Here is a 12,550-nt window from a genome sequence, read left to right as displayed (position 1 = left end):
ATATCTGAGAGTGTACTCTTCTCTACCACACGGATGAGCTTGGACAACGGTGTGCTTGTTCATAATTGATTTGTGCCAGTGCAGTTTTTTATGCAGTACTTAGTCTACGGGCCTTTTTTAAACCAAGTCTTTGGTGTCTGTGAGCTTGAGGATGTGACATGGATCTGTTTCCTGCAAAGCAACGTGTCTGTTTTGAGCTCCCTTACACCGCTACACTCTCAGAAATAAAGGACAAATGGACAAATGTTTGTCACTGGGGTGGTACAAAAAGTTCTACCAGCAATATATGTCATTTGTGCCTTTTTTTGCTTAGAAAAAGTGCTCATTGTACCCAAAGAGAACATTGCTGTACTTTCGGGGTACATTTGGGAAATTTGTTCCCTGAAGAACAAAAGTGTACTTCCACTGTCACTTTGTTTCTGAGTTGGTACATGGCGGTATTCTCTCACACAAAGAAGCGTTATGAGACTGTAAACATTCCGCTGGGTCTCCCAGTGTTCCGTCCAACCGGGAGACACCGAGGCGTTCCGTGACCCCGAGCCGACCTCTCCATTGTGCTGATGTCACACCCTGCTGGAGAGCAGAACGGTCCCCAGACTTCCAGGGGGAGCTCCAGCTCTGTGTGTTAATGAGGGAGGGGGGGGGGGGTGCGATCAGTGGGCCTAAACACCCTGCTCTCGTTAGTTAATTGAGGTTTCCCATATTCTTTCGCCCTTTCTCTGGACCAAATGGATCATGGGAATTGAGTTCCATTGTTTCTGTGAGATGGTGGAGCTGCAGAAACATGAATTCACAAAGAGTGTGTACGGTTGACTTATTTTACATATTTTTACAGGTTACTGTGCGTATTCACCTCTCCTGGTAGTCTTCCACTCTGAACCCAGTAGTCACATTGTATAGACCCCCCAAAATGGAGCTTTGGCCCCTAATAGGTGATAAAAACAGACACATTACACTTGCAGTCATTTTTCTAGGTCAGAGTTCAAGAACTTCTAGCACATCTATAGCAAAGTCCTCCCATTACTGTTCTAGTAGGGAACATGATCGCATCCTAAACTAAACGGAGTGGGTGTAAATTAAGGAATTCTTTTTGTGAAGTACAGACCAAAGGCAAAGCACAGAAACATGCATGCTAGCGCCTTTGTCAGGGAGGCCTGTCCAGGTCCGTTGACCTGGCGCTAATCTCTGCGCTAAATTAATTGAATTACATCCGATCTGCCTCAATCAAGCCTTACGTGTGACATGTTTACACCGCTAATTTCCCGGCAATATTAACCAGTTTTGCTGGCCTGCTGCTGAATCCTGCAGACACAAATGAAGCCTTTAGGTAGATTAAGGCCGAGGCCACTTAACCGGGCTGCATCTGTTTCCTGAGAGATTAGAGCAGGGAAACCTGTAGTGAAAGCCCTGGACCTGTGTCTCTGCTCTGCAGCCCAACAATGCAGCCCTTTACCTTTAACCCTTTACAGTGTGAGCTCACAAATATGTCATGAGAACTGCACATTCTAGTGCTGATGTAACAACCACTGCCGATGATTATCGAGTTATAGAAAACTCCTATTCTTTAGGTTACATCATGTTACATCACAGATATATGATTAGAATGTTCTTAAGTAAACATTCTAATGCTGGTGTACAGTCACATCCATTACTGGGTTCTAGAACACTTTCTTAGAATTTTTTTTTTTTTTTACTAACTCATTCTACACTCATTAACATTCAGAAAAGGGTTAAGTGATGAGAGGCTGAGTGTTGTAAGCATTTCCTTAAGCAGATAAACTTAAACCTGGCAAAGCCACAGGAGAGGCACATATGGCCTCTGACACAGACACCTGTAGGCCAAGGCTTCTTTCCCAGAAGGGTGGACGTGCAGCATTGTAACATAAGCAGTGTGATCCTGGCAGAACATTAAAGTCACGTCTTAACCACCCGTTTTTTTGCGAGGTGCCAATGAACATCTTGTCTACAGTATGCGTGTTCTTATTTATGGTCAGAAGAGGGGAAATAATCTTAAACGTAAGTCTTTGTAACTGAAAATTCTCTGCAATGTTTAAGGATTAGGTTGAAATCAGAGCCAACTAAAAGATCAAGAGAAGAAAAGGAGCTTTGAGTGGTGTGGAGGTAGCAGGTGCTGTCCAAATGCTGAAATGTTAAAGTGGTGCAACTGAGGACACAGATAAACTACTTTTCTCAAAGCATGAATGCTAACATAAATCATTATTTCCAATTAAAGTAATCATTATGAGATAAATAATTTCAATTAATGATAATATATGATTCAATAATTAAATTAAATAATTTTCAGCCCAAATTCAGAGAAGTAGAGCGGCAGATATTATAGATTGTTCTGTAACAGTAGGGCCTAATAATAGTTTCAGTTCACAATAATAATAATAATTTATTATTCCTGATGGACTTAGGCCTAAACCTGGCACTGTTCCCCCTTTTCAACTCAGGTCTAACCCTGGCACTGTTCCCCCTGTCAGACTTGGGCCTAACCCTGGCACTGTTCCCCCTGTTAGACTTGGGCCTAACCCTGGCCCGTTCCTCCCGTTCCTCCTGTTAGACTCAGGCCTGACCCTGGCACTCTGTGCTGTCCCTCCCCCTTCCCCAGACTCAGGCCTAACCCTGGTCCCTCCCCCCTCCCCAGACTCAGGCCTAACCCTGGTCCCTCCCCCCTCCCCAGACTCAGGCCTAATCCTGGTCCCTCCCCCCTCCCCAGACTCAGGCCTAACCCTGGTCCCTCCCCCCTCCCCAGACTCAGGCCTAACCCTGCCCCCCCCCCCCCCCCCCCCTCCCCAGACTCGGGCCTAACCCTGGTCCCTCCCCCCTCCCCAGACTCAGGCCTGTTCTCCCAGAAGTGCGAGGGGGACCTGGGCGAGCTGCAGAAGGGCGTGGAGAGCGAGGGGAAGTCCCCGGACCCGCTGGACGACGAGCAGCCCAAGAAGAAGCACCGCAGGAACCGCACCACCTTCACCACCTACCAGCTGCACGAGCTGGAGCGCGCCTTCGAGAAGTCCCACTACCCCGACGTGTACAGCCGCGAGGAGCTGGCCATGAAGGTCAACCTGCCCGAGGTGCGGGTGCAGGTACGTGGAGGGATCGTCGGTGCCAGACAGCGCGGTTTGAGTACCTCACAAACTGCTGATCTTCACGCACAGCAGTCTCTCGAGTTTGTAGAGAATGGTGTGAAAAACAAAAAAAAAACGTCCAGTGAGCAGAAGAGCATCTCTGAACACAAAACACGTCAAACCTTATAAGTAGGTAGGTTACGACAGCAGAAGACTTAATAAGTCTAAAACATAAGTATATATATGATGCAATACTCATGTTTAACTTCTCTACTCTTTATTCAAGTGTGTTTTTGGACACATGAACCTTCGTGAGGCATAACAATTACAAATGAAAGTGCCCATTGACCTCATTCAGGTTGTGGTGTTTGATTGTTTCTGTCTGTCCTCCCCCAGGTGTGGTTCCAGAACCGCCGGGCGAAATGGAGGCGGCAGGAGAAGATGGACGCCAGCACCATGAAGCTGCACGACTCGCCCATGCTCTCCTTCAACCGGCCGCCCATGCACGCCAACGTGGGCCCCATGACCAACTCCCTGCCCCTGGACCCCTGGCTGACCTCCCCCCTGTCCAGCGCCACCCCGGTCCACAGCCTGCCCGGCTTCATGGGCCCGGCGCAGGGCCTCCAGCCCGGCTACGCCGGCCACGGCTTCCTCAACACGCCGCCGGCCATGCCGCAGGGCATGCAGACCATGGCACCACCACCGTACCAGTGTCCCGCTCCCTTCTCCGACAAGTACCCGCTGGAGGACGCCGACCAGCGCAGCTCCAGCATCGCCGTGCTGAGGATGAAGGCCAAGGAGCACATCCAGTCCATGGACAAGACCTGGCAGCCCATGTGACCGACCGGTCTCTGCTTTCAAAAAACTGGCCCGCTTTGAAAACTCCCGTTTTCATTCCTGCTTTTGCGGTTTTGCTTTCGTTGAGGCTATGAAACAAACCGTTTGAACACTGGAGAGAAAGCAGTACGTAGATTTGATTTGTGATTTTTTTTGGCTCAGTGGTGACATTGTGTACCCAGGGTGCACTGCTGCGAGGACTACCTGGTTGATGTTGATGACCTGGGGAGATGTGGAGTTTCTGTTTTCTGTTTTCCTTCCTGTTCCACTTGAGGCCTTGTGTTTCATGGTGGATATCAATTTTAGGTCCAATCCTCCCCATGACCCTATATAGAAACAGCACCGTATCCACCACCAGAATGATGGTGGCTTTGTTCTCGTTGGGAAACAGAAACCCTGAATAATACTTGCAGCAATGACTCGTCGCATACAAGGGACATGACTGGAAACGCAGAATTATCAAATATAAAAATGGTCTTGTTCTTTAAGAATGCATATATATTTGTTGATGAAGCAACCTTTGAGTAGGAGATGAATGAGTCCAGTTAGCCATGGTCATCGCCATTCAGTCCTGAAGAAACTGGAACATGAAGATCCCACTGGATCCCACTGGATCCCTCTGAGGACCATCACACTTACTCCCCAGCCACTGTTGATCCCCGTTTGAGTCAGAATGTCCCAAAAACAGTTGGATGCTCTCGGTTTTAAGGGACAGATGTCTTACGATTACATAATTGTTTTGGAGCCACTATAGATAAGGTGAGCACATGATGTAACTGCATATGTTGCCCCAACAGTTCTGGAAACAAAATTAATGTGAAATATACAGGATATTAACTTCACAAATGAAGCATTTTAAAATGTACCATGCTAGCAATGATACCTACAGTGTGATTTTTCAGTTTTCAGTTTAATGTGCACAGGCAATAGAACTGACGTCCCAGGTTGCACTGAGGAGCTTGTTCTGCAGCAGAATCCTTTTCGATGCATATTTGCTCACAGGCTCCATTTTAGATTTCTTTCAAACGGTCAAGTTAACAAGTGCACCTTCTGCTCTGTTTCAGTTATAATACATCCCCCATATATAAGACTGGTGTGTGAGGTATATACGCACCTATAGCACACCACTTATATACTTCACCTATAGCCTGCAGAAGGGCTAAAGACATGAATTATCACTTTAAGAAAGTACTAAACTTCACATAAAAAATTTGAAAACATTAAGGGCTGGTTTCTCAGACACAGATTTAGCTTAGTCCTGGATTAAATGGAGTTCTGTATGGAGGATGTACATTCAAAATTGAATTTAATCTTGGACTGGGCTTAATCGGTGTCTGCGAATGCTACATTTTAGAATATACATCTAAATGATTTGATTGTCCACACAATGGGGGAATGTTGGTCTCCTTTTCTTTCTATAATCTACTTTACGTGTTTAGTTTAAGAGTGGTTTAGTCCCAGGGCTGAGATTTCCGGACAAGAGTGTACGGGGAGGATGTACAAGACAATCTGTCAGACCGGTTAATTTGGACAGACGTGAACAGCTCTTAACACCTAATTAACTGCTTTAAAAGCGATTAACTCCTACTCCTAATTGATTTGAGTGACAGCTGCCCTAAGAAAACTTCAGACTGCGTTCGCACACGGATATCAGTACCATCCCCCATTGAGCTGAGTGGGCCAGGCCAAACAGGTGAAAAAAAAACGAAAAAAGAAATCTTGATATATTTATCTATATGCCCTCACCACCCCAAATCTGCAAATTTCTTATTTCAAGTATATGCATGTTCCACTTTTAGCGTGCAAACCTTGAGTGTTTAAAAGTCAAATAATTGAAAACTGTAAGTAAAGGTGGGATCACTCCCTTAAATGCAGTTATGCATCATTGCTAGATGACAGAGAGGCATAGTGGCTTGGAAACTTGAAACTTGAAACTTGGAAATGTATTATAACTTAACTTCCCAGAAGGTCACTAACATTATGCGTCGCTGTTTCCATAATTATTCAGTTGTATAAATGAGGATGTTTATGAATGTTAGCTGTGTAACACTACAAAGGTATCTGCAAAACAGTAATACTTTAATATAATGGCCTGCAATAACAACAACAGCAATAATAATACTAATAATAATGATAATAATAATAATAATAATAATAGTCATCATCATGATCAGCATTTCTTCTTCTTCGTATTATTATTTTCATCATAACGATTACTATTATTGCTGTTGTTTTATAGCACTCACGGAGTGTAAATTAATGTACAGAATGTGAGAAGGGCAGTAAGACACTGACAGTTGTCCCTCTGTGGGCAGAGTTCATTCTCACACAGGAAGGAGCATGTCCTCATCAGGGGGAGAGCGGGGGCACTGGGCACGGGAGCCCCTGAAGCAGGCCTGTTCTGCCTCAGTGGCTGCTGGAGAATGGACCCCGCATTCGCAGCTTGGCTGCCCGTCATTGCCTGTATAGGTGCAGAGCAGCAGAAGGAGACCCGACTGATGTGTCACCCCGCTAAGTTCGCTCATTGTTCTGCACAACCGATCAAGCCCCCTCTTCTTTGTCTGTACTCCTTGAGGAAAAAAACGGTCACAGGGTGGACTAATAGGCGTCACCGATGAAACACTGACCCCGAACAGCATCAACAATGAGAAGAAAAACAATCATTACATTTTTACACAGTGAGTGTTTCTTTTAGATGGTCATCTGCACAGACACATAGGAAATCTCTTATCTCTTCCATGATGTTTGGAGACAAAGCGTATCGCGGTATCCATGCTAATGATACACAACATACAGTGTTTGTTTTGCCGATTAAAAATTATTGTTTGCCCTACATATGTACAGTACACATGTTAAGGTCTGTGATGTAGATTTACGATGAAAAGGTTACGTTATAATTCAGTTTGGAATCTGGATTGTAGCTACTGTAAGACCGTTTGTAAGCATGATTATTTTTCCAATTTCCATTGCATTTCTTCAAAAGCAAATGGTTGAAATTTGTGTTATTCTTGTCAAGGTAATTTGTTGTCCAACAGGCTTGTTGCCATTTAAGTGTGTTGTATTTACAGTAAGGAGCACTTCAATAGTCAATGCGACCTGATCAGCTAAGCCTATGATCCACTGAAATATTGAATGCTTTAGTAAACTATTTTCAAATGAGATGGTTTTTAGGGGGTTGTGTACTGGTACAGTACTGCTGAAGCACAAAAACTACTTTGTAAAATCCAATCCTAAAATAATGATTTAAATTTCTGCTGATTCACAATGATTGATTTCAGTATTTGGCATTATACTTAGTTTTTCTGAAAGCATGCTGTTCTGGAAAACGACCGTTACTGGCCTCTGTCCTGGACAATCTTCTGTAACACTTACTGGTAACCTTGCCTGTAGTTTGAGCCTGAATATGTGATTTATTGCCACTGTGATTTATGGATGGACTGATTCCCTTTTTTTACCTTTCAGATTATGTTTATGAAATGTACATTGAATTGTACATTAGCACGGGGGACTCATTTGATACTGGACTAAGAATAAGCCAAAGTATAGATATTTTTTAAATGAAAAAATAAATAAAAATGCACTAGAACCCTGGGAATTAATTTGTGATTCATATCTGTACAGGTAATAAACAGGTAGTTTTATTCCTGTTCAGCCATCATTTCTGTTGCATGTTTATTGTCATTCTTTTTAGACGTTTTCTTTGAACTGACTTCCATGTTCTGTGGAACAAAAAAATGAATACATTTGGAAATAAACTTTAAATAAAGAAATATAGTTTGATAGAGTTCACCGCTGCTGGCTCTTTTTATTTTGACATTATAATAAGTTCTCTGCTCAGACGCACACCTTGGGGGTGGAACACAGACACTCGAGGATGGGTCAGCTCCTGTGGCCCTCCCAAACCCCCCTCTGTCGCCCCATCCCGGGCTGATGTGGCACCCTGCCAGCCTGTTAGGAAGATGAGGTTCCAATCAATCAGCCCAGCCCGGGAGGGGGGCGGTAGGGGGGGGGGGCTCCCTGTTCCCTAATTGCCCCCGGGCCTGGCCGCAGCAGCACATGTCCCTGACCGGGCTGGTCCTGTCGCGGTCGCATTAGTGGCGTGTGAACCGCCCTCTCGGACAGATGGGACACCGAGCCGACCTCTCCCCGAGGGACCATCTGGGTCTGCAGCCCCCAGCCCAGGGGGTACGCGGCACGCCTGTGAAGTGCGCCCTCATTCAGCCCCGGATGTGTGTGAAGTTGAGTAACAGGTCTTGTTTATTGATATCCTAAATGTAAATGGTAAATGGTAAACGGTTGGAATTTATATAGTGCCGTTATCCAAAGCGCTGGACAATTGATGTTTCTCATTCACCCGTTCATACACACACACTCACACACCAACGGCGATTGGCTGCCATGCGAGGCACCAACCAACCAGCTCGTCAGGAGCATTTAGGGGTTAGGTGTCTTGCTCAGGGACACTTTGACACACCCATCCATCCAAATTTCACCTGACAAGTGCAATGTGAATTACCTCAATGTTCAAGTTAGCTCAGTCTTTGACTAAATTACTTTACCTGTGCTAAATAACAAGCGTTTCTTGATAATTGTCTATTTAATTGAATATGGGGCACTAATTACTGAGTCGGAGATTCTGGGAGGCAGTGTTTTTGTGGATTACTGGGATGTACTTGATGAAAGTGTCCCAAATAATGCAATAAAGAGACTCAGAGATCACAGTTGTTCTTCTCTGTGTAGAACAGGGGTGCACACCAAGGGCCAATCCACTTCAGGATTTTGCGCCACCTTCTGCTCTTATTTATTTCACGAGCTAAATAATGTCTTGATCAGACTTTTGTCTATGCACCAGCCACAGCTGCATACTGCTAGTGTATCCTAAAGATTGTACTCTGCTCAAGTACAGGAGTGAAGCAACATAATTTAGAGATCAGTCAGAAAAATTAATGAAGCTAATTGGTTGGAACAAAAACCAGCTTGCAGACCGGCCCTCCAGGACCAGTGTAGAAGCTAAAGTGCATGGAGGCCATCCTTAGAGATGAGACAGGGACACAGCTCTGGGGCTGAGACAGGCACACAGCACACAGAACTGGGGCTGGGATGGGCACACAGCTCTGGGGCAGACAGGCACACAGCACACAGAACTAGGGCTGAGACAGCACACAGCTCTGGGGCTGAGACAGGGAGACAGCACACAGCTCTGGGGCTGAGACAGGCACACAGCTCTGGGGCTGGGACAGGGACACAGCACACAGCTCTGGGGCAGACAGGCACACAGCTCTGGGGCTGAGACAGGGAGACAGCACACAGCTCTGGGGCTGAGACAGGCACACAGCTCTGGGGCTGGGACAGGGACACAGCACACAGCTCTGGGGCAGACAGGCACACAGCTCTGGGGCTGAGACAGGGAGACAGCACACAGCTCTGGGGCTGAGACAGGCACACAGCTCTGGGGCTGAGACAGGGACACAGCTCTGGGGCTGAGACAGGGAGACAGCACACAGCTCTGGGGCTGAGACAGGCACACAGCTCTGGGGCTGAGACAGGCACACAGCTCTGGGGCTGAGACAGGGAGACAGCACACAGCTCTGGGGCTGAGACAGGCACACAGCTCTGGGGCAGACAGGCACACAGCTCTGAGGCTGAGACAGGGACACAGCACACAGCTCTAGGGCTGAGACAGGCACACAGCTCTGGGGCTGAGACAGGGAGACAGCACACAGCTCTGGGGCTGGGACAGGCACACAGCTCTGGGGCTGGGACAGGCACACAGCTCTGGGGCTGAATGCGGTGGCAGGGAGATGAAGCTGCACAGGAGGTTTCAGGGGAGGCAGGCTCCATTGTGGGGGAGAATGAGGGGTGGGAGCCAGGCCAGGGTGGCTGCTCATCGGGGGTAATGATGTGGAAAATCCCCCAATTAGAGCCTTTTCCTAGGGGCCAGGATGAGTTCAGCGCTGGGCCCTCTGACAGCTCGAGGATTACTGCCCAGGCCGGGGCTGCAGCAGACACTGACCGGCGGACATCTTGGCACAGTGTGCCGGGGCCGGGGTAGGCATGCGTTGAGCTCGAGCGCGGTACTAAAAAAAAAACTGTAAAAGCATGGGAAAAGAGCAGCGGATGAACTCCACAGTTAATGCCGTGCCTGCTTTCAGACGCCCGGCAATCTGTTTCACCTCTGTGCTCAATCTTGGCCCTGTGGCTATGTCTGCACTTCAGATGAAAGCTGTTTTAAAAATACTGTACAATGGTGTTCTGTCTTCTACAGGGTGGGGCATTTTATATGATGACACTCAAAAAAGGTGTTTGGTACATTCTCCCTATATGTCAACATGCTCAGTGTTTTATCAAGAGTAAAAATGTTTTACTCTGATAGAATATATTTTATCCCTACTGGGCTCAAATAAACTTTGTTAGAGTTGAATTTATACTCCCAGAAACTAATTTCACTAACAACCTCAGATTTCTCCAGTTTTAGTCATTGTTGTATGTCGTAAATACATTTGAATGATGTAACATTCTAATAGTGTATTTACACTATTAATATCATAATTAGTAGAAAAGGCAGAACTTTTTGGACTATTAGCATCAAGTGTCAAGTAAATACTCTCCTCCAAAAAATATTTTGTGTACCCAATCTCTAAATCTGTTTTAGCTGGGAATTGACCGTTTTGCAAGTACACACTAGAAAGTAGTGTCCTGAGGAGAGCAGGTCGCTCATCTGTGCATAAACGGACGGTTAATCCGTGACCTGGGCTCCAGAAGCACACCGAGGCTTGGCACGGCGGTGCCTTCTCCCGCTGTTTCCCCCCGCGCGGTGACCGCTAATCCAGGAAGGCCACCGCAGGAATGCCCCTGAGTTCTGCGCTCGCTGGATCTTGCACTCGCTATCTAATGAGGCAACGGAGGACTGCGCTCTCAACGCCGGCACAAAAGCAGAGAATAAGAAAGAGCCCCCGCGTGAGGACGCTCCTGTCCAGCTCTAAACCTGAATGGAAAGTCAGCTTTTACCCGGGGGACGGTTAGTGGAAGTGGAGGTGCTGTCCTGGCCCCAGTTCCGCTTTGTACCCCTGCCACATTCTCTGAGGCTGCTTGACTGAGCACGGAGAATCCGCTCCTCTGTCCGGCTCGTTCTGTTATTTCAGACCCGGAAAAACAAAGAAGAATTTTGTTACAGTAGACCGTACAAAAAAAAAAAAAAACAGTAAATGGGAGGAGGACAAGGGGAGAAGACAAAGATGACTAACAAACCAGATTAATTAGTCGTGAGCAAAAGGGGAAAATGGCTTATTCCGCGAATCACTCACGCCTACTCGTGGTCTTGTGGATTCATTAAGAACAATTAAGTCTCTAACGACTAATTAATTACAAGGTCTATTATTCTGCTCCCCAGTCTGCGGCCTCTAATGGGGCCCAGGCTGGAGTTAACAGGCTGATTGGGAGGACGCGCTCCTCGCCGGGGATAATAAGGGAAGGGAGCGGAATTAATTGGGTTTGATTAAGAAAGCTTTTCAATGGGACGTAGCTTTTTCGCATGACATAATTGGAGGTCAGCGAAGGGGGGTGGGGTTTGTTGGCTGGCGCCAGCTTTTTTGTGTTCTTCGCGTGTGTGTGTGTGTGTGTGTGTGTGTGTGTGTGAGTGTGTGCTGGTGAAAAAGGACATTGTGTCTGTCTGCGGTAATGAAGTGGCTTGCAAATTCACCAATGCAACAATCCACCACATCACTACACTAAATCTATTCTGTCATTCATTTTCAATTTGTTTTTCCCTGAAGGACGTTTTCCACATCTGCAGTGTGACCCAGCTTCTCTCTGTTACTCTGCGTCTTTGTAAATACAGGAAGTGTCCAATATAGAAGCAGACACTGAGAGCAGCTGACTAGGCTGACACGTCTGATGTAATCAGTCTTTGTGTTGGGTTTGTATAATCAGGTTAGAATCTAGAATGGAGGAAGGAACTGCAGTCAAGTGAATTCATTATTTCAGTACTGTAGATTTAAATTTAAAAAACCCAAAATAGGTTTCCTATAACATGACCTCTGTTTTGACCTCTCACATAAAGTGATTAGCAAACATCCAACCTTACACACAGGGCTCCCCCCCATAGTTATATTTTATAGCAGAGATGTGGACTCGAGTCGACTCGAGTCACCTTTTTGACGACTTGCAACTTGACTTGACATAACCTGTGACTTGACTTGACTTGACTTGACTTGCCCAAGAAAAAAATACTTGGGACTTGCTTGAGACTTGGACCAAATGACTTGAGACTTACTTGTGACTTGGATAAGAGGGACTTGGTCACATCTCTGTTTTATAGTGTAATACACAGTAGAGCTATGCAGCATTTTTTACACAATGTTGCTAGCACATAATGTATTGCCAACAGTATGGCATTCTTTTATATGCAAGTCTTTAGACCTGAATCCCTGATGAAAATGGAGTGAACTGAACTGATAAGATAAACAGTTGCTCTTGTAGCTCTCATTACCCAAGGTATGAAATTAAATGTGTTTATTTTCTTTGAGATAACCTCAATATGCTTTGTAACGCGTTCTAGGAATAGTCATAATACTTAAACACATTTAGAGCACAACATTAGCAGGCACAATAAGGCTAAATTACAAACACGGGGCAAGACAGCA

The 12,550-nt window shown here is 46.0% G+C and overlaps 1 protein-coding gene across 1 annotated transcript in view; it reads left to right on the top strand.

The window, feature by feature from the left end:
- Positions 1-3,911, top strand: part of rx1 (retinal homeobox gene 1) — a 5,145-nt gene extending 1,234 nt beyond the window's left edge. Inside the window, exons 2-3 of the mRNA XM_061240600.1 lie at positions 2,839-3,089; positions 3,468-3,911. Of these exons, the coding sequence (XP_061096584.1) occupies positions 2,839-3,089; positions 3,468-3,911 (695 nt within the window). The remainder of the gene's footprint in view (positions 1-2,838; positions 3,090-3,467) is intronic.
- Positions 3,912-12,550: the final 8,639 nt, after the last annotated feature.

This window comes from Conger conger, chromosome 4 (genome assembly GCF_963514075.1).
Source record: "Conger conger chromosome 4, fConCon1.1, whole genome shotgun sequence".
Lineage (NCBI taxonomy): Eukaryota > Metazoa > Chordata > Actinopteri > Anguilliformes > Congridae > Conger > Conger conger.
Note: the sequence above shows the minus strand (reverse complement) of the source record. Positions and strands in the feature narration are given on the sequence as shown.